Source organism: Coregonus lavaretus, assembly GCF_964263955.1.
Source record: "Coregonus lavaretus genome assembly, chromosome: 8".
NCBI lineage: Eukaryota > Metazoa > Chordata > Actinopteri > Salmoniformes > Salmonidae > Coregonus > Coregonus lavaretus.
In genome coordinates this window covers 37,852,765-37,875,912 of record NC_139995.1, presented here as the reverse complement: position 1 = coordinate 37,875,912, position 23,148 = coordinate 37,852,765, and the positions used below count along the sequence as shown (strand labels likewise).

Genomic DNA, 23,148 nt, shown 5'->3' with positions numbered 1-23,148 from the left:
GTACTATAGCAGCCGGTAGCGGATGGAGCGAGACTGCTTTGCTCACAGTTTTCCGTAGAGGGCTGCGCAAAGACGTACAGACTGAGTTGGCTTGTCGAGGAGATATCACTACGCTACATGAGTTTATCAAAATTGCCATCTCTATTGATAATCTTATAGTGCAACACAAGGCATCCACAGTTCGGGAGCCCTCGATCACTGGTCCTATGCAAGCGACAGAGCGGAGGAGAGAATCTGAGGAGGAACCTATGCAACTGGGACGGTCACCTCTCCAAGGGTCGGTGAGACAACAACGTCGGCAAGACGGACTATGCCTGTATTGTGGTCAGTCGGGTCATTTCGTGCGTCAATGTCCGGTACGACCTAACCGTACCTCAGGATATCGCCTCGGAACTGCCACACCGGTGAGTGAGACTCCCGTTTTGAACATTACAGCTAAACAAATGTATGTACCTGTTACCTTATCTGTCGGAGAGAAAGTGCGCAGGTTGGAAGGACTTATTGATTCCGGAGCGGCGGCCAGCTTTCTGGATATGGGTCTTGCTGAGGAGTTGGGAGTTCCACTTATTCCTATTCAACCTCCCCTGCGAGTCAACGCGCTAGACGGTGAGCCCATGGGCACTGGTTTCATTACGCACCGTACCGGGGAGATCAAGTTACAAGTGGGCGCCATACACCAGGAGAACATCTTTTTTTTCGTCATCTCCGCTCCACGGGAGCCACTAGTTCTCGGCCACCCCTGGCTCGTCCTCCATGATCCGGTCATCTCCTGGAAATCTGGCGATATCACAGCTTGGAGTGAGGTATGTAGGGCAGAGTGCCTCAATTTACCGTGCAAAACGTCTACTGTGGAGGATGCGCAGGGTGCGGTGTCTACTGTGGTCCCTACAGAATACCAGGATTACACGCAGGTGTTCTCCAAGGAGAGGGCTACCGTGTTACCACCTCATCGGGCCTGGGACTGCGGGATTGATCTACTATCCGGAGCTACACCTCCTCGTGGAAGAATCTACCCGTTGTCACAGCCTGAACGAGAAGCGATGAGTCAGTATGTTGATGAGGCGCTACAGCAAGGGGCTATTCGCCCATCGACGTCTCCCGCCGCATCCAGTTTTTTCTTTGTGAAGAAAAAGGATGGCGGACTGCGTCCTTGTATCGACTATCGAGGGTTGAACGATATAACCATAAAAAATCGTTATCCCCTTCCTTTGATTCCAGCCGCCCTTGAACAGGTGGGACAGGCCTCCATGTACAGTAAACTGGACCTCAGGAGTGCGTACAATCTGGTGCGTATTAGAGAGGGGGATGAATGGAAGACCGCCTTCATCACACATCGAGGACACTACGAATATTGTGTCATGCCCTATGGACTTACCAACGCGCCCTCAGTATTTCAGGCGTTCATGAATGACATTTTCAGAGACATGATTGATCGATTTGTCATAGTATACATTGATGACATTCTCATATATTCTAACTCGCTGAGTGAACATGTGTCCCATGTACGACAGGTTCTGGATCGGCTCCTACAACATTCTCTGTTTGTGAAGGCAGAAAAAAGCGAATTCCACGTCACTACGATTTCCTTCCTTGGGGCCATACTCACTCCCGACGGTGTTAAACTGGATGAATCTAAGGTGCAAGCGGTACAAGACTGGCCTCAACCCAAGACGGTGAAGGAGCTCCAGAGGTTCTTAGGGTTTGCCAATTACTATAGACGGTTCGTGCGTAATTTCAGCACAACCGCAGCGCCTCTGTCGGCGATGACCAGCTACAAGGGTCGCGGTCTGAACTGGACGAAGGGGGCAGTGCGTGCGTTTGAGACGCTGAAGCAACGTTTTACCACCGCTCCTATTCTATGTCAGCCGGACCCTACCTTACCGTTTATCGTGGAAGTGGACGCTTCGGAGGTTGGAGTTGGAGCCGTGTTATCCCAACGCCAAGGTGAGCCGCCTAAATCACGACCCTGTGCTTTCTTTTCCCGGAAATTTAATGCTGCCGAGCAGAACTATGACGTGGGTAATCGGGAATTACTGGCGGTGAAGTTAGCCCTGGAGGAGTGGAGACATTGGTTGGAGGGAGCAGAGCATCCGTTCCAGGTGCTCACGGACCACCGCAACCTGGAGTATCTTCACAGCGCCAAACGACTGAACTCCCGACAGGCCAGGTGGTCTTTATTCTTAAACCGGTTCCGATTCACTGTGTCTTATATCCCCGGGTCCAAGAATGGTAAGGCGGATGCGCTTTCCCGACGGTTCGAGCGCACGGAAAGACCCGTGGAGCCAGAAACTATTCTCCCCATGAGTTACCGTGCTGGACCGGTGAGGTGGGCTATTGATGACACGATTCAGGAGAGTTTACAAGCGGAACCAGCCCCTCCAGAAACCCCGGAGTCTAAGGTGTTTGTGCCAGCTTCTCTTCGCCCTCAACTGATGGAATGGTGCCACACGTCGCTGGGATCTGGTCATCCTGGAATCACTCGAACTACACGACTCATCAGCCGAAAATACTGGTGGGATTCCCTCGCAGATGACGTCAGAGACTATGTCTTATCCTGTCCAGTATGTGCCCAGTCCAAGGTACCTCGTGCACTACCGGAGGGTAAGCTGATGCCATTGCCAACTCCTCAACGACCATGGTCGCACATTGCTATGGACTTTATTACCGACCTACCTGAATCAGAGGGCCATACTGTAATTCTCGTGGTCATCGATCGTTTCTCCAAGATGTGTCGGTTAGTACCTATGACCCGTTTGCCTAACGCCACTCAGATGGCTGAGACTATGTTTACCCAGGTGTTCCGGCAGTTTGGTGTCCCGGAGGATATTGTTTCCGACCGGGGACCCCAGTTTGTATCCCGGGTATGGAAGGCGTTCTGCGAACGCTTGGGCATTTCGGTTAGCCTAACCTCCGGATATCATCCCCAGGCCAATGGGCAGACAGAACGGCTCAACCAGGAAATTGGGAAATATCTACGGCAACAATGTTCGCGGCAACCGCAAGAGTGGAGTCGATTCCTTCCTTGGGTAGAGTATGCTCAGAACTCACTCATTCACACCTCCCTACGTTTAACGCCCTTCCAGTGTGTTCTAGGGTATCAACCTCCCCTGTTTCCGTGGGATACCGCATCAGGGATGGTACCGGCGGTGGACGAGTGGTTCCGTCGGAGTGCGCAGGTCTGGGAGACGGCCCATCAACATCTCAGCCAAGCCTCACAACAACAAAAGACCTACGCCGACCGACGCCGGAGACCTACTCCCATTTATCAACCCGGGCAGCGAGTGTGGCTGTCTACCCGAGACCTGCGGTTCCGACGGAGCTGCAAGAAGCTCCAACCCAGGTACATTGGTCCCTTCAAAGTACAGAGGCGTATTAACCCTGTCACCTACCGTCTGTTCCTCCCTCGACACTACAGGATAAACCCTACGTTCCACGTCTCCCTGCTGAAACCTGTCCATTATAGCCCGATGTATCCACCAATCGCTCAACAACCTACTACACCACCTTTGGAGGATGAACAGGACACCATCTATACAGTCCATGAGATACTGGAGTCAAGACGGAGACGAGGGGGAATCGAATATCTCGTGGACTGGGAGGGATATGGACCTGAGGAACGGTCCTGGGTTCCGGCTAAGGATATACTGGATCCCGCTCTCAAGGCCACTTTCCACGCTGAGCACCCAGATCAGCCAGGACCCCGACCCAGAGGAAGACCACCCGGTAGAGGTAGAAGGCCGTCAGGAGCCGGCCCTGGGGAGGGGGATACTGTAAGGGATCGGGGTTTGGCAGGATCTAGACAGAGTCTGACACTTCCCCGATCTACTGAGAGGGGGAGTCATCAGACTCGATCTGGGTCACCTGAGTTCTGAGCACACCTGTCAGTAATTAGTATAGGATTTAAGGTGTGCTCAGAAGCTCAGTCGGCGCGAGGTATTGTTCCATTGTGACTTGCTAAGCGTTTTGTTCCGAGTGAGAGAGAGAGAGTTTGTTGTTTTGATTACCCGTGTATCCGACCAGTGCCTTGTTATTTGACTCCCCGTATTGCTTAATCCTCTACTTGTCTACCCCAGTGATTACCGTTCTCGAATCCTGTGCCTGTGACCTCGACTACGACTAAGCCAGCTCCTTTGGTACCCCTGCCTGTCTATGCCTGGCCCGGTTTTGACCACAGCCCGCCCGACCACGATTAAGCCTTTCCCTTGTCTGTACTTTAATAAAGCATCGCTATTCTGCGATTGGATCTTACCACTCTGTCCGAGTATTCATTACAACTAGAGGGCAATTTGATCATTTGACTGCATGAAAGGGGTACGAATGTCGAAATCGTGCTTATCAAACATGGTAACTTTATTTTGGGAAGTTTCTGACACCAGTGTCTCAGAACTATTGACCTTTATAAATCACAAGATTTACATGATTTCGCCGACAGACATGGTCACTCTGTTTCTAGTATTTTTATTTATTTATTTATGTTATTTCTTAAGTTATTTCCTCAGAACGTTTCTTGTATTATTACCTACAGCTGGAAAGATTGGTGGTCATTCACCAGAAATTCAAGCAGAAATTAAACTTCCCTGACCTGGAACCTTTGTTTAAACTTCCAGAGGCAGCTCTATTTATCACGGGGGCTGCACCAAAACACAGACACCAGAGAAGCGGTAGAAGGAGTGGGGCCCTAGTCAGACTCAGGCGGCATGCATACCAGCCACCGCTTCTGAGTATATTACTTGCTAATGTTCAGTCCCTGGACAATAAAGTAGACGAGCTCAGGGTGAGGATCTCCTTCCAGAGTAACATACTCTGTTTTACGGAATCATGGCTCTCTCCGGATATATTATCCCTATTCATTCACCCAGCGGGGTTCTCTGTCCATCGCGCGGACAGGAAGAAAGAACTCTCCGGGAAAAAGAAAGGTGGAGGGGTTTGTTTCATGATTACTGTGATGGCTCTTAAGGAACTACACTGGAATATGTGCAAACTAGAAACTGCATATCCTGATGCCATATTTACTATAGCTGGGGACGTTAATAAAGGACTTTAATAAAGGAGGAAAACGCTACCAAAATTCTATTAACACATCTCCTGTGCTACAAGCGCAACACAGACCCTGGATCATTGGTACTCTCCCTTCTGGGGCGGCTACAAGGCCTTCCCCCGCCCTCCCTTCAGCAAATCAGATCACACCTCCATTCTGCTCCTCCCCACCTATAGGCAGAAACTTAAACAGCACGTTCCTGTGGTAAGGACTGTTCAACGTTGGTCTCACCAATCGATTGTTTTGATCTTGTGGACGGGGAAATGTTCAGGGTCGCCCCTGAGAATAGAATCGACGTATACACTGACTCGGTAACTGGGTTCATTAGGAAGTGCATAGAGGATGTTGTTCCCACTGTGGCGATTAGAATTGATCAAAACCAAAAACTGTGGATAGATGGCAGCATTCGCGCAAAACTGAAAGTGTGAACCACCGCATTTAACTATGGTATGGTGACTGGGAACATGAACGTGTAAAACAGACCAGCTACGACATCCATAAGGCAATCAAAGAGGCAAAGCGACAGTACAGGGACAAAGTGGAGTCGCAATTCAACGGCTCAGACACGAGACGTATGTGGCAGGGACTCCAGACAATCCCGGATTATAAAGGGAAAGCAAGGCACGTCGCGGACACCGATTCCTTGTTCCCGGACGAGCTAAACACTTTCTTCGCCCACATAGAGGAAAACAACATTGAGCCGCCGACGCGGACACCCGACGCTCACGAGGATGTGCAGACCAGCTGGCTGGAGTGTTTACGGACATATTCAATCTCTCCATATCCCAGTCTGCTGTCCCCACCTGCTTCAAAATGTCCACCATTGTTCCTGTACCCAAGAAAGCGAAGTTAACGGAACTAAATGACTATCGCCCGGTAGCACTCACTTCTGTCATCATGAAGTGCTTTAAGAGGCTAGTTAAGAACCATATCACCTCCACCTTACCTGACACCCTAGACCCACTACAATTTGCATATTGCCCCAACAGATCCACTGACGAATCAGTCAGATGAGACCAAAATGGAGCTCTTTGGCATCAACTCAACTCGCCGTGTTTGGAGGCGGAGGAATGCTGCCTATGACCCCAAGAACACCCTCCCCACCGTCAAACATGGAGGTGGAAACATTATGCTTCGGGGGTGTTTTTCTGCTAAGGGGACAGGACAACTTCACCGCATCAAAGGGACGATGGACGGGGCCATGTACCGTCAAATCTTGGGTGAGAACCTCCTTCCCTCAGCCAGGGCATTGAAAATGGGTCGTGGATGGGTATTCCAGCATGACAATGACCCAAAACACACGGCCAAGGCAACAAAGGAGTGGCTCAAGAAGAAGCACATTAAGGTCCTGGAGTGGCCTAGCCAGTCTCCAGACCTTAATCCCATTGAAAATCTGTGGAGGGAGCTGAAGGTTCGAGTTGCCAAACGTCAGCCTTGAAACCTTAATGACTTGGAGAAGATCTGCAAAGAGGAGTGGAACAAAATCCCACCTGAGATGTTTGCAAACCTGGTGGCCAACTACAAGAAACGTCTGACCTCTGTGATTGCCAACAAGGGTTTTGCCACCAAGTACTAAGTCATGTTTTGCAGAGGGGTCAAATACTTATTTCCCTCATTAAAATGCAAATCAATTTATAACATTTTTGACATGCGTTTTTCTGGATTTTGTTGTTGTTATTCTGTCTCTCACTGTTCAAATAAACCTACCATTAAAATTATAGACTGATCATGTCTTTGTCAGTGGGCAAATGTACAATATCAGCAGGGGATCAAATACTTTTTTCCCTCACTGTATAAGCATATCTTGTCAGCTAAACGAACAAGCCTACAGCCTATGGCATGGTGCATAGCCAGAGAACATACAGCAGGCCAACTCATCTTCTGTTCTTCTGAAATACACTTTCTTCATATCATAATGTTTCTTTAGACCTGCCTAAAATGAATAATGGATTTATTGTGATGGTGTATATTAAATTGATTTATTAAACTTTTTTTTAAATATAGATGTTCCAAAGGTGCGCATCAGTAGCTTGTATATGGCTTGTATGGGTGGAGGCCTGAGATTCTAAATGTGTTTATGTCAATTAACAGTCAATTACCGTGAGACCGACAGTCTTTTGCATGACAATAACCGGCTAACATAATTTTATGACCGCCACAGCCCTACCCATGACTGTATGGCCATGTACATCAAGTTTGCTGACGACACAACAGTCGTAGACCTGATTACCAACAATGATGAGACAGCCTACAGGGAGGAGGTGAGAGCCCTGGCAGAGCCAAATTCGAGACGTAGTAATCATGTAGTTAAATACTTAAAATAAGAGAGTAATTCGCCATAACTAAAAACATATGTATGTGTTTGTGTGTGGGTGGGAGTTCCTGAACTTTCACCGCTAGGGCCTAACAAGACTGCTTGTATGATTTATCCTAAGACTGTTCACAACAATTACAGTGCCTTCAGAAAGTATTCATACCCGTTGACTTATTCCACATCTTGTTGTGTTACAGCCTGAATTCAAAATGGTTTAAATATGATTTTTTTGTCACCCATATACACACAATACCCCACAATGACAAAGTGAAAACATATTTTTAGACATTTTTGCAAATTTATTGAAAAGAAAATACAGAAATATAGTATCTAATTGCTTTTTTTGTTGTTGACCCATCTACCAATAGGTGCCCTTCTTTGTGAGGCATTGGAAAACCTCCCTGTTCTTTGTGGTTGAATCTGTGGTTGAAATTCACTGCTCGACTGAGGGACCTTACAGATAACAAAATGTGGAAAACGTCAAGGGGTGTGAATAGTTTCTGAAGGCACTGTAAATATGTCAAAAAATTGTCATTGCCAGTTCAATGGACTTCTCAAAGTGATAATGGTAGTACTAGTGGACTGGACTAGTGGAATGTCCTCATGTAAGTTAGAGTTTTTAATACAATACCCTAGTGATTACTCAACCATTTCCACAGCAGCCATCTGGAATAGGGCAGAATGTTTTTCTGACTGGGTTCCCCGTCCGTCTGTAGGTGTCTGTGTGAATGTGAAGCAGGCCACGGTCATTCCAGTAATTGAAACAGCCTGAAACTACTGTGCATTTCTTTCCTCTTATTCACCCCCCTGCTTCACCATGCTTCACGTTGGGCTAACACGTGCCTGTCTACTCGTACTCACTCTCCACGGGGTCGGCAGAAAGAAGATGTTTCCGGTTTTCAGGGATACAGTATTTTCAACCTAACTTCCGTTTCTCAGGAAAAATGTGGGGACACCACTCAGGTGTATTTTTATGCCTGCTACGTTAGGTTAACTCGTACTAAACATAGGAAAATGTATGTTAATCATGCTGCCGCAGTTTAGTAGCGAAAGAGCCCTAGCCAGAAAAAAAGAAATTATTTGAAATTGCTTTCACATCTGCCCCTAGCCTTGCCGTTTCATAGGCTTTCACTCTAACTGACTGGAACAAGTGTGTGTGTCTGTGTGCGTGCGGATTTGTGTGTTTGGCATCTGGAATATCTACTCTTGTGTAACTATCCCGCGTGACAGAAAGTACAAGGAAAACAGTAGAAACCCTTGACACATGCCTAGACTAGGCCCACTGCTCAACACCCTCATAACCCCCACTCACACAAGCCAAGCAGGGCCAAGTTCCATCAGTCCTACCAGCAGACTAAACCCTTATGTGTCCAGTCAGTGGAAAGCACCACACACACAGCACGTCACTACATTCCAGTCTGGCACTGCTCTTACAGCCTCGATGAGTCAATGGTGAATTGAGAAGTAGTAGTGAAAAAAGTAGTGCCAAATATATGAAATCTGTTATAAAATCTAATATTAGGCTTATCATCATTATTTGTATGTAGTAGACACACACTTTTATTTAAAAACAGGAGGAATCTAACTAACAAGGGGAGTCTTGTTAGCAACAGAGCCTTTCCAAGAATCCCAATTGGTCCCCTAGCCGCTACCCCCTAGGCCTAGGCAGTCCTGATAAAAAAAAGTCTGAAAGCCTTTACATTGACTTCCACATCTTGTTGTTGCTTCATCTCATTTACACTTTTTCCTATGATAACAACAGCACATAAGGCCAGGGTTTTTTATGAATTCAACATGCCAAGCATGGATGAAAACATGAGAAGCAACACCATTGCTTGCTAGCTACGCATCATAATTCTGAAAAAGTCCTAAACCTTGAGCGATTTGGTACAGCTGTCGAACATGTGAGGCGTTAGGGAAGGCGATAAAGAAGGACATTCTGGTCCGACGGCCCCATCACCGCCTAATACATGTTCCTTGTTCTCCAGCCAAACATGCATCAACCCTTCCTCCCCTCGCTCATTTTTACATTGACATTTGAGTCATTTAGCAGACGCTCTTATCCAGAGCAACTTAAAGGAGCAATTAGGGTTAAGTGTCTTGCTCAAGGGCACATCGACAGACCTTTCACCTAGTCGGCTCGGGGATTCAAACCAGCAACCTTTCGTTACTGGCCCAATGCTTTAAACGCTAGGCTACCTGCCGCCCTCAACCCTTAAACTCTTAAACCCTCCAACCATCTTGTCCCACAGAACTTGAGTTACAACAGTAGCTAAGATGGGGAGAAGTATGTCCATAATTAAGCGCTGCTCTGCCTTAACAACACTATCAACAAGGCAGGTCCTACAGGCCCTAGTTTTGTCGCACCTAGACTACTGTTCAGTAGTGTGGTCAGGTGCCACAAGGTGGGACTTGGGAAAATTACAGCTGGCTCAGAACAGGGCAGCACAGCTGGCCCTTAAAAGTACACGGAGAGCTAACATTAATGGCATGCATGTTAGTCTCTCCTGGAAGTGGAAGAGAGATTGACTTCATCACTGCTTGTTTTTTTAAGAGGTGTAGACAAGCTGAATGTACCGAGCTGTCTGTTTGGAATGCTGGCACACAGCTCGGACACCCATGCATACCCCACGAGACATGCCACCAGAGGTCTCTTCACAGTCCCCAAGTCCAGAACAGACTACGGGAAACGCACAGTACTACATAGAGCCATGACTACAAGGAACTCTATTCCACATCATGTAACTCAGTCAAGTAGTAAAATCAGATTTCAAAAACAGATAAAACTACACTTTATAGAACAGCGCGGACTGTGAAGAGACACACACACACACAGGCACACAAACACAGCATTCGCAGGGTGCGCGTAGACAAGATGGCGTATTGAATAGAAAGCGGTACAAACCACCTCAAGATAAAAACATAATATTCAAAATCAGTAAGTTAGACTAAATATTAGCATTTCATATATTCGCAGTTAATATAATTCAATCTGGATAATAACACAAAACAGATCATAAGGCTAGAGAAATATATAGACAAATATTACAACAACACGCAACACCCAAACATGGCGGAAGATAAGCGTGGAGAGCCGATCCCCAAGAGGAAACGGGACTCATCGACTGATACAGATGATATATGCTTTTCACCACTGGGTCTGGTAAGTGTGGAAAGCGACCTGTATCAGTCCATAAATGACAAATTGGGCATACTAGAATTGGTCAGTAAGGACGTAAAAGAGTTGAAAGCGAGTCTTCAAATGAGTGACGAAAAAGCTTTGGTAATGGAGAAAGAAACCAAAAAATTAAAAGTGACAGTCTCTAAGATGGAAACGGACGTTAGGGAACTTAAAAAGGAGAACAACCTTCTGAGAGAAGCCTTACTAGACTAGATCGATGAGAGAAAATCTAGTACTTACGGGTATTCAGGAAAAGGAAGGAGAAATAACAGAGAATATTATGAAGGACTTCCTGCATAAAGCGCTACAAATCCCACTCGAGGCTGTCGATAAAATCCAACTCGAACGTGTACACCGTTTCTGAAAAAGAGGACAGAAATATGAGCGCCCAATCGTTGCCAAATTTGCTTTTTTTTAAAGATAAAGCAATGGTTAAAAGCCTAGGGAAAAGACTTGCTGGCACGAAAATAGGCATGAATGATCAGTTCCCGAGGGAGATTGCAGAAAGGCGCAAAGTTCTATATCCAATCCTCAAGGAAAACAGATTAAAAGGGCAACGTGTTGCACTCGTGGTGGATAAACTGTATATCGACAACCAAATGTTCAGAGACACAAAGACTACTCCATGGCTATTCTAAAAGTTGTAATAGAGGAGTCGAATAATGGAGCACCCAATACTAGCAATGATAGGGATTGTAATATTAAAGAACATTTATAGTAAGTATAGTATTTTATAAAAGGATAAAACGATATAACAAGAAAAGATAACAAGCAGAATAATACATCTTTAAATACAAATAATTAGAACATGGCTTTTTTGGCAGGTGGTTGTTGTTTTGGCGGATGGTTGTTGTGGTTGGTCCTGTGTTCTCTCTGGTGTCCTTTCCCCCTTGCGGCAGGTGTGGATGCGGGTGTGTTTGCACGCTCTGCCCATTTCTTCCGCAGTCAACCATGTGGTGTGCATTTTTGTGTTTGAAAAGGTGCGGCGTTAAGTGAGTGAGAGGGGAAATGGTTGCATATCCCAGAGCCGACGGGGGTCTATGAGCAGGGGTAGTGAGAGAGAGCTTTCAATTTTGTGTAGATGAGGGATATACATTTTTAAATATAGTATACATCTAATCTAATTTTTTATTGTCCTATCATGACGGAAAGATCCCTAACCCTATAACCTGGACACCCACCTGAGCGACCCATACACCAAAGAGAAGTTCCCATCTCTTTTATGGACCTGCTGTGAGTATGCAGCCTAAACAGAGAAATAAATGCGGTCAGAGACCTACTTGAGTAGCACCGCCCCCTCATGATTCTGAGCCTACCTGGCAGGGTTGGTCCTACAAAGCCAGAGCCCCCTGATGGGAGAGCATTATATACAAGGAAATTCTCAAAGCTGCTAATGAGAACCTTGACGACCTTTTACCTAGCCGGTGGGGATTCCGGTGGGGTACCCCCACCCAGGTAGTGGCAGTGCTGGCAACACTGGCTGCAGTAACCCATGGGGAGGGGGTCACACTCGGACATTCAGAGAGGAGGTTTATCATTGTGGCCCAGGTGGCACAAAATAATCAAAGGTCTGACCGCACGGAGATGCTTGGGGAAATGGTTACAACAGGGGATCAGAGTGTTTGTGTCTCAGGTGAAGAGGGTGAATCTGATCTCCATCAACTAGGACTTGACATAGATTAAGTAGATTAATCAAATCTCACATTGTTGTCAATTTCTGCTCAATCTGCATGCTTTCTCAATCAGCTTTAACTGTATGTGCACTCGTAAATCAGGTTCTTTCTTGAGTTGGACTCTGGGATATAACAGCCGTTGAGTATCTGATTTTATGGTGAATTGTGGAGGAGGGGGGTTGAGTGTGTTGGAGTATGTGAGTATGTGCGTGTGTGTTTGTCCGGCATCTGTTGTGAGGGGGTGGGGATGTTGGGGGGGGGTATGGGATGGACCACGGGAATTATTTGCTAGGATAATAATTGCTTGTCAATAAATTAAATGTAATACAATGGCAATCCGGGTTATATGTTAAAATCCTACGCATGAACTGCCGACATTATTACGCATATTAATTGATAATGATGGAAAATAGGATATGCATATTTTTTTTTAAATAGTTATATATATATATATATATATATATAGAGAGAGAGAGAGAGGTGACAGCATTGGAAATGCTTTTGGCGGTTAATCTGCTTCTGTTTTGTGGGTGGCACTGTGTGCTGTTTTTGATGGATGGGTCCTGGCCTCTCGGGGCCTTAGGGATCCGGAGGAACATGGGTGGGATGCCGATCACTGGGATGACGGCTCAACTTGGGATGGGGAGGGGCTTTAGCGGGGGAATTAGTGGAGAACAATTGGAGGGTTACTCAGTAGCAATGCAAATATCATGTATAGTAATCATATATAGTAACCCTAGGAGTAAAATAGTAAATAATGGCTATTTCTCAGAAAGTATTAAACTGTCAAGAGGAGTGAAACAAGGTTGTCCACTATTGGCATATCTATTTATTGTGGCCATCGAGATGTTAGCTATTAAAATCAGATCCAATAATAATATCAGAGGATTAGAAATCCAGGGCTTAAAAACAAAGGTGTCATTGTACGCTAATGATTCATGTTTTCTTTTAAATCCACAACTAGAATCTCTCCACAGCCTGATAGAGGATCTAGATACATTTTCTAACCTATCTGGATTACAACCAAATTATGACAAATGTACTATATTCCGTATTGGATCACAAAAAAATACAATTTTTACATTACCATGTAGTTTACCAATAACATGGTCTGATGGTGATGTGGATATACTCGGAATACATATCACTTCAATACATTTTAATAGAAAGTTAGCAAAAATAGATAAGATCTTACTACCATGGAAAGGTAAATACCTGTCAATTTGTGGAAAAATCACCCTGATTAACTCTTTAGTATTATCCCAGTTTACCTATTTGCTTATGGTCTTGCCTACGTCTAGCGAACAGTTTTTTAATTTATATGAGAAAAAAATATTCAATTTGATTTGGAACGGCAAATAGAAATCCTATATGGATGGTGTTAAGAGATAGATGGGAGGTATTGAAGGGAGTTGAAGGATGGGACTAATAACAAATAACAACAAATAATAACAAGATAACTAATAATGTAAGCCTACTGTGTCCATAATAAGTATATAGGTTGTATGTTGGGAGCTTTTGGGAAAGAGCACAGTTAGAAAGATATGGCTTATAGAAGCAAACCGGATGGACATCATGAAAATGATCGGAGAGGTTGAGAGTAGAAGAAGTTCAGGAGCAAAAACAAATAAAATATAATTATTGTAAAATTGACTGTGTCCATAAGGTGTAGATAGTAAGTATAGGCTGGAAGTAGAGACCTGGGCATTGTTGTTCACTAATTTACCCCAAGTAGGGAAAGGATGGCGGGGTTGAAAAGTAATAAAGGGGAGTATATATATAAAAAAACATGGGGGATTGGAAGTGATGCAGACAATTACATTGATAGAAGTTACAATCTATCTGCAATATTAAGCTGATCTACCCCCAACAAAAAAATAAAAAAAACACATGCTAACACACACATTTTAATATTGTTATTTTGCTGTATTATTGATTTTGTATTGTAAATATGTTATGGTAGAGTAGTGTGTAATAAGGTGTTGTGTTATGTATTGTTTTATTGTATGTAAATTGTGGTTGGACCCCAGGAAGAGTAGCTGCTGCCTTGGCAGCCGCTAATGGGGATCCGTAATAAATACACATACAAATACAAATCTGAAGCTCGAGTTTCCCTTTGTTGTACTGCAGGGAGAATGTGAAGAATCGGAAACGGACACCTTAGTTTGCTCTGTGGAATGCAACCTTTGCTCCCCCTGTAGCTGTATATGGACCTCAAAGGCCCACTTCCATCATGTTGGGTTATTATAACTGGTCGCTAGGCGGTATGTTGAAAATATGTTTGGACAGGGAGCAACAGACACAATCGTTTTCGGTGTCTGTCAAGTGTTAGCAGCTGCTGCTTTGCTCTTCTTATGGAAGGACTTCACATCATGTCTTGTCATAACTCATAAGTACTTGGGGCAAGAATAACTCATTAAAACCTGCAATGACTTTACACTCTTTGGGCTGATTTCACAGATTAAGTCTAGACCTGGACTAAAAGGCACTTTCAATTGAGATTCTCCATTGATCTTGCTTTTTAATCCAGTACCAGGCTTAATCTGAGTCCAGAAAACTGGCCCTAAAGGCTTGAACACACCAGAGAGTTCATATTGCACGGGTGCTGGTGTGTCTCTGCCTAGATCGATGCTGAAAATTCAACGTTCACGATCATGAAGCATAATCAAAGATGTTATAGATACTGTAGGTAGGATCATTTTAAAAAACTGCAAGGAAAAATCAGGAGATAACTCATGTGCATCCTCATTACATACATCCTAATTACATAATAAAACTATACATCATACGATACGGCTTGTAACCCGGCCCCATGGAATATCCCTCATCGAGGCACCGCAGCATGCTCCTCCCAGCTGTCCATCTGAGAGCCAACTCCCCAGGCACCTTGGCGATTGGTTCCACGTGTGGCATGCCATTATCCCTAGCTGCATGTGCAGCATTACGTGAGCCGCCAACCTTGTTGAATCATGGTGTTAGTTAGCTAATGATAAACAATGCTTCCTGCCCACCTCCTAATGTTTTGGTCTGAAGTACGGGAAAAACACGGGTAAGCTTGACGAGACAAGCACAAGACAGGTGAAACCGATCAGGGTGTGACACACAGAGCTGATCTAGTTCCATTGTTAAAACATGGCTAATATTGACCAAAGAAGGTCACCATGAGGCGGCACTAAATAAATGTTGACATCACTTACAGGAAATACTGTAGCTAGATGACAGGGGTCAAAGGTAAATACACAGCTCTGTGGGGGTCTGGGATGCTCTGCTTGGATAGATGAAAGCAGGGGGTTAACACATACAAGGAGAATCTGCCTGGAGCAGAGCTGAACAACTGAGATGATTTATAAGGGATAAATGCTAGGAGACACTTGAAAGTCCCAGTGTAACGTGAGATGGAAGAAATGGTCATAGGCAAGTATATCATGACGTTTAAGTTTTGCTTAAATAACAAAAAATATGTATGCGAGTCTGTGAAACGATTATCAAGAGATGGAGAGAATTCAGTGTCTACTTTTTCCACCAAAGGAGCATCGATTTAGCTGAAATTTTGGAAAGACAACTTTTAGTCAGCTGCAGTACTGATGTCTTCATTATGGACAACCTATCATTTGTGGTAAAAGGTTAATGTAATTGCCCAATCTGTGTGGTCTTGTGTTCCTTTTTGACACCTAACTAGTGTAGAGTACACACACACACACACACACACAAGATACTGTAGGAGTATATCTCTTGGGAAATATTAATAACTGAATTAGCATTAGCATGTAGCACAGTTGTGTCTGGTTGGGTCTAGTTACATAAAGGCATATTGACACAGTTGGCTCAGGGCATGACCTGGTTGGAAACCCTGAATAGAATACCACTTCATTCCAGGAATGAATGGAAGACAGGAGCTGCTTGTTCCTGTTTCTGACCCAAGGTCAGGCTTGGTGAAGGGGCGAAACGATACATTTTCCCAGTCCAGTCCCCTGCTAGTTGAAAGATGCTGGTCAATCCAGGGAAATATTTACATAGTGGGGACAGTTAGCTGTAATAATACCCAAAGAGACTTAAATATAAACAGGGCACAAATAAACAGTGGGAGGGCGCCGTTTGTTCATGTATAGCAGACATCTAGGTATAAAAAGAACAGTGTGAAGTTTGAGAATAGGGATTCATCTATTGAACTAAGTTTTCCCATTTAGATTCCAAGCTAGAAGCTTATGAATCATTTATGAAGCATGTCGTTTTATAAAGGGTGTATGAAGGCTTCATTAAGCCTTGAAAGTCATAGTTCATTTCATGACCACATGTCCTATTCCAATGCCTCTCTTCCTCCACTCTCCCTTTTCCTCATACCTTCTCATAGAGCTGATCATTCATTTCATGAGAAAGATACACAGGGATCTGAGACGTTCTCCAGGGTCTTGTTATCTTATGAAGTCGAGTGAAAACAGACACTGGAGAAGAATCCACTGGAATTTGAACACCGCCAATTCTCTAGTCTAGCGCAGTCAGTGGCATTTCACTATCCTGCTGCTCTCAACTGCTAACTGTTAAAATGATTAACCACAGACTGGCCTCTCAGTTTTAGATGGCTTTAAACTCAGATTTAATTTCAAACACATTCAAAGGAAACACAAACACTACTGGTTGAGCTAGGCTCACATAAATGGCCATAGTCATGTTATTCCTTGCTGTCTGTATGGTGGACGGCAGGAGTTTTAGATTAGTGTTGAAGTATTCCATGCTAAAGCAGGAATGCCCCCCCCCCCCCCCCCCCCCCTCCTTTAGGTTTATAAACCCACACAGAATTTCCATCCCAGCACAGAGGTGCTCTCATCAACATCATGGGATGGTATTCCCCCTGTGTGTGTGTGTTTCATCCACACTGTCGTCATCTCCTCCGCACCAGTCAGCAGGGTCTGGGTCCCTGTGAGTCACCTGGTAAGCTTCCCAGACACCAGAGAGGGGCAGAGATGGGTTCTCAACTGGGCCGTCACCATGGTTATGCAAGAAAGAAGGGCCTACTGTGGTAAAGTCCTCAGGCCACAGACGGACCATAGTGCAGTGGGCTAGAATGTATCTCGTTTCCTGTTGTAGGCGAATGTGAGAGCACTAGTGGAAGTTATAAAATGTGGCCCACCTCTGTCATGTCTGTTGGCGTTGTATGATGTCACGTTTCCTGGCCTACTGGGTAGGTTCCCCTTTCGTCGTCTGGTTCCATTCACATTTTCTCTCCTGAGCAAGTCTCAACCTAAAATACTTTCTCAATGTCACTGTTGCCCTGATAGGTTTAATTTAACATGTTCAAGCCCTGGTTTGTTTTTAACCTTTTCTAGACGTTTAAAGTCATTCTAAATAAGTGAAACCGAAATAAACAGTATTTGCAGAATTGCAAAATCTGCTTCTTTCTGTGAAGTCAAAAGTCAAAGTCAAAACTTAGTGTGATCCCTAAACTTAGCTAAGGCTGTTTTTCAACTCCCAGCGAACTGTCAAAATCAATACAGCTACAGTTAATCTTGAATTAAACTAAACTCAAGGATTAGTGTTGTGTACACAGACCCCCTCTCAATGAACAAACATTACCAACGATATGTGTCTCTGTTGGTGCTAAGTGAACTTTCTCTACAGGAACTCTTGGTTGATTCATCCTTAGTTACAATCACAGTCCAGACCTTTAAAGGGAACCCTTTGTCTGGATGGAATGTGAATTCATTTCTCATGAATATCTCATAAAAGATTACACAGACATCATCCTGTTTTCTACCCTTCTACCTCCCTTCCTCCCGATACTCTTGAAAAAACGGTTACAAAACAGTTCTTATGCTGTCCCCATAGGATAACATTTTTGGTTCCAGGTAGAACCCTTTTTGGTTCCAGGTAGAACTCTTTTGGGTTCCATGTAGAACCCTCTGTGGAAAGTGTTCTACATGGAACCCAAAAGGGTTATCTTATGGGGACAGCCGAAGAACCCTTATTGGTTCTAGATAGCACCTTTTTTTCTAAGAGTGTACCCTTCCACCTCCCTCCCTCCCTACCCTTTCACCTCCCTCCCTCCCTACCCTTTCACCTCCCTCCCTTCCTACCCTTCCACCTCCCTCCCTCCCTACCCTTTCACCTCCCTCCCTCCCTACCCTTTCACCTCCCTCCCTCCCTACCCTTCCACCTCCCTCCCTCCCTACCCTTCCACCTACAAAGTGTGTGTATGAAGGTGCCTGCGTGCTTTTCCGCGTGTGTGTGTGTGCGCATGTCTGTATTTCTATACGCTCACGTGTCTTTATGTTTTTAGGCTTACCTCCACATTGTTGGTGAAGGTACTTATGAACTTGAAGCCGGGGATGCGTCTCTGGTTACACACCACTCCCACGTCCTCAGAGTGTTTGCAGTCGGACACTCCAAAGCCATTGGACTTACACTGGGCCAGTGTTCTCTCCCGCCCCGAACAGTGGACGTTGTCCAGCCAGATCCGACCTATGAACAATGGGGGACGGAGACACCTCTGATGACCACACATGAATGTAAGGGAACCCTCACCAACGCCCTATATCAATTTGAAGCGTCAACAGACAACACCTTTGGGCCAGTCTCATTGTGGACTAAAACATACTTTCAATGTACTGTATATTCTCCATTGAAATTCATTTTAAGTCCAGGACTAGGCAAAATCTGGGTCCAGGACCTTCATAAAGTGGCCATGAGATTTCTCAAATCAATTTTTTAAGGATTTTTAAAGGCCCAGTGCAGTCAAAGTCGGGGCGGCAGGTAGCTTAGTGGTTAAGAGCGTTGTGCCAGTAACCGAAAGGTCGCTGGTTCTAATCCCTGAGCCGACTAGGTGAAAAATCTTTCGATGTGCCCTTGAGCAAGGCACTTAACCCTAATTGCTCCTGTAAGTCGCTCTGGATAAGATTGTCTGCTAAATGACAAAAAAACAAAAACAATGTGATGTTCCTGTGTTGTATATATATTTCCACACTATGAGGTTGAAATAATATTGTTAAAATGATGATAATGCCCTTTTAATGTAAGAGCTGTTTGAAAAGGCAGCCTGAAATTTTGTTAATTGACTAATAAGAAAGAGATATCCAAACCTTCCTGCCAATAATAGCTAGTTTTCAGTTTTCCCCTCCCTACTTAGACCACTCCCAGACAATCCTAGCAAAATTATTGCTTGAGAAATTGCTCTTTGCTAAAAAGCTATTTTTGTTTATTTTGACCATTTCAATTGAAAACAATCACAGTAAGGTACTTAATTGTTACCCAAAAATGATTTGATATTGAGATAAAAACGGCTGCATTGGACCTTTAACTTCTATCATGACAGTTCATGACAACTCACCTTTTCGCTTAGGTTAGACTGACCAAATTTGACAATTTCATGCAAGATATAAGTGTTATAGAATTTCTGTTGCCATCACCTGTCAAAAAAATGTGTATGGCTCTTTAGACTAATCTAAATGGTCTAATCAATCACAACAGACCACTACAACCACATTACATTGTTGGAATCCAATCCAACTACATGGTGGGGATCATCAGTCAGTCTGCTCTCCAGCTATGTGTTCCAGAATAGTCTGAATCAGTGGTGTGGGATGAGGGAAACCCGAGGCAGCACATTGATCATGTAAAGACAGAATATGCCTCAGGCTCTTTCTGTAGTCTATAACCCAGACACTGGAGAAGATGAATATGAGCCACAACAATAAATGTTACTTCTTAGCTAATACTTACAACTGACTTCAGTTCTATCTATACTTCCTTATACAGTACATACAGCTGCCTGGCAGGAAACACCCAGCAGATAACATTTTGATAACGTTTTGTGATTGTAAAAGTTTCAGAATTGCTCTGGGAATGTTGGGCCTATGCTGGTGGATATTCACACTTTATTCCTATGATACCTATACAGTATACTGGCTGCGACAAAAGCCTAACTTTCCCAGCTTTCCCAACTCTCCAGTCTACATAGTTCAAGATCAAGAAACCCTTTGGGCTGCACATGCAGTGAACTAGACACCACTGACATTATATGACTTCTATCTCAGCAGCTCAGAACAGAGTCATATGTTCCATGGAAATCCCGTAACTAATGCAGCACGTTTCCCCTGTCTGGGACCGTAATCCCTCAAAAAACACTGTTTTCCCCATTAAAGTCTAGCTAGCTGATACACACCAATCAAACTCTGCGAGGGGAAAAAGACTGGAAAATGGAAACACACTAAGCCAGACACATAGACATAATCTCATCATCCCCCTTGTCTTGTAAGAATATCTCTAGTATTGTCTAATGACTTTCCCAACTCCATAAATCTGATTGAAGGTTGTAAATGGAACAGTATTGAGATATATGGAGCTCTGGCTGCTCTCTATAAAAGCCAGATGAAAGATGTTATTAACCCAACCTCCCATCGTCAAAGACTCATGTGTTCCCATTGAGACATCTCCTCCTTAATCCTAATCATAGTTCCTGCAAAGAGGGACATACTGCATCTCATCTTTCTAACTTTCCAGGGTAATAGAAAAAGTCTCTCTGGAATACGTTACAAGAATGATGATCATTCTAATTCCAAATATTGGACCACTCCGTGCTAAAATATGCTGGACCCAATTATTGTTGCAGTCTGTCATTGATTCTCAAAGGAAACAAATATATTTTGTTATATATTTCGCTGAACTATCCCTTTAATTAAGTCTTAATGGTCAAAGTGGATTTCCAATTACAACATGTTACTGAACAATCCCTTTAAGCCCCTACTCCTCTGTGTTCATTACCTTCTCCCTTGCCGTACTTGGAGGACGGGGACCAGGACACGGCCTCCACGTAGCCCAGCTCTCTGCACACTATGTTGGCCGCATGGATAGAAAAGTCGTCATCGCACACCGTGCCCCACTCGCCATTGTAGTAGACCTCCACCCGGCCCTCGTAGTGCTTGCGTTTGTCCCCTGCCAGACGCAGCTGGATGATGGGGGTGCCAGGGGGAAGCTCAGTGTCCGACTGGGCCTGGCATAGTGCCCACACACAGAGTATCGTGGCTAGGCAACACAGGAGAGGGCACCGAGACGGCATGGTTCGGAAAGGGCAGGGAACTCACCGCACTGTACGTAAACTGGAGGAGGGAGAATGACCAATGAATGACTGAAATAAGCAAGGTAATGTATTCAACTACATTTAGGCAACTTGAAGACTGTATTGTGCTATGGGTTGCTGAAATGAATGTGGTCATATTTCAATTCAAACTTGAGTGTATAAAAAGTTTTATTTTTACACCTTTTAACAATTGAGGGACTTCTGAAATGATTGAATATCTAATACCAACAGAAAACGGAAGCTTATTCAATGGACCAGCTACAGTTTGTGTGGTGAGTGGTTTGAGTCACACGCTCAGCATGTGTTGCATTTCATCGGCCAGAAATAAGAGTCTTCTTGTATTTTGACATCATCCTCAGTTGTCAGTCATCAAGCAGTCATTAGAGACTGGCTATCTGGCAGACATTCAGCCTCACAGCCTTCTCCAACAACCTAGACCTCACCACAATTCCAGGGTGGACTGAGGATTGGGGATGGTGGTCGCAAAACAGATTTATCTTGCGGTGAACAAGGAGAGATTTTAGTTTCAGAGAGCGAGAGCGAGAGAGCGAGAGAGAGAGATGATTGGAATGATGGATAGATGGATGGGAAGATGTCCCCATCCAGTTCAAAGTTGAAGTGAAAATTTCCCCTAACACATTTTAGACCCCAAAAAATGATTGCGCCCTAATTATTATGCTAATGAAACTGTGTTGCTTCACCATTTACTGAGAGAGGTTTGTGTTAGGGTCGTCAGCAGCGCAGATTGAGGTTTCTGCTGTTGCTGGGCTGAAGGAATGGCATGCCCCAGACAGGGACTCAACTTTGTGGGCCTAATGCGTTTCACATGTGGGCTCATGCTATGTTCCGCATGTTCCTATCTTTTCATCTCTCGCTGGGCCAGAGCTCATGCTACCCCTCAGGGCTGTGGAACCAAATAAAGGGAATTTTTGCTTTACCTCTCTTTTCAGCCCGGCCATGAAAGTGTCAATGGAGAGTGGTCTTTGAGGGGGGTGACGGGACAGCCCTGCAACTTGTAAGCCCCAGCCAGGGGCCACTTTCCCTGTAGACGTCATGGTGATGACAAACTTTGGCGTGGGGGCAAAGTTCAAAATAATCACCCTTAATCAAGTACTCATGAATATCATTGTTTTCCCTTCATATTATATATAACCCGGACGTTTCTTATATCGAAACATATTAAAAGTGATTTGTCCCCACTTTTTCAACATTTCTGACTGGCTTTCAATCTTTCCCTGACCTAGCAAACTAAACTCCACTCCATGGTGAATCTAACTGTCTGCAACCACAATGTGGCTCTGAATTCAGATTCAAAAGCTGCAATCACTTCAGCAGCAGTAAAACAAGGAGCTTGATTTCATTAAATATTGAAGTAATATAAATACCTCAAACAGTAAAGAACACATATCAAAGTCCCAGCAACAGTTTCCCAGAAACAGGCAGCCAAAGTCGATATTCAAGTAGATTTACAAGTCCAAAATACCACATCCATAATTTATGTGCTCCTGTACACAAAGCAAGTTAAGGCCAGGGTTAGTAGTTCTAATGTTGATTTGGATAGCTATTACATGCCATGGGTATGATTAAACGCTATATTTTTTCCAACTTTAAGTATTTTGGGGAGCAAATGACTGTAGAATGTGCTAGGCCTACAGGCTTAATATGATAACTTGGTTTGATCGTTCACAATCCAGAATCAAGATCAATCACGTTGAGACAGTTTAACAGACTCAAAGCCCTTATTACAACATAAGAGGACAAACTTTTTTTAATTATTGGCGTGTGAAGTAGGCTATTTAAGTCCTTTTTTTGCTGATTTGAATTGCACCATTTATTAATCAAGTAAGCTATTTAGTATCCATGTCACTTTAC

At 44.3% G+C, this 23,148-nt stretch overlaps 1 protein-coding gene across 1 annotated transcript in view; it reads right to left on the bottom strand.

The window, feature by feature from the left end:
• LOC311134385 (lysyl oxidase homolog 2A-like) overlaps positions 1 to 21,255 on the bottom strand; it is a gene marked incomplete at both ends in the record, with an annotated part of 48,421 nt that extends 27,166 nt beyond the window's left edge. The window contains 2 exons of the mRNA XM_084168050.1: positions 18,487 to 18,662; positions 20,961 to 21,255. Coding sequence (XP_084024176.1) covers positions 18,487 to 18,662; positions 20,961 to 21,255 — 471 coding nt within the window. The remainder of the gene's footprint in view (positions 1 to 18,486; positions 18,663 to 20,960) is intronic.
• Between the last annotated feature and the right edge of the window lie 1,893 nt (positions 21,256 to 23,148).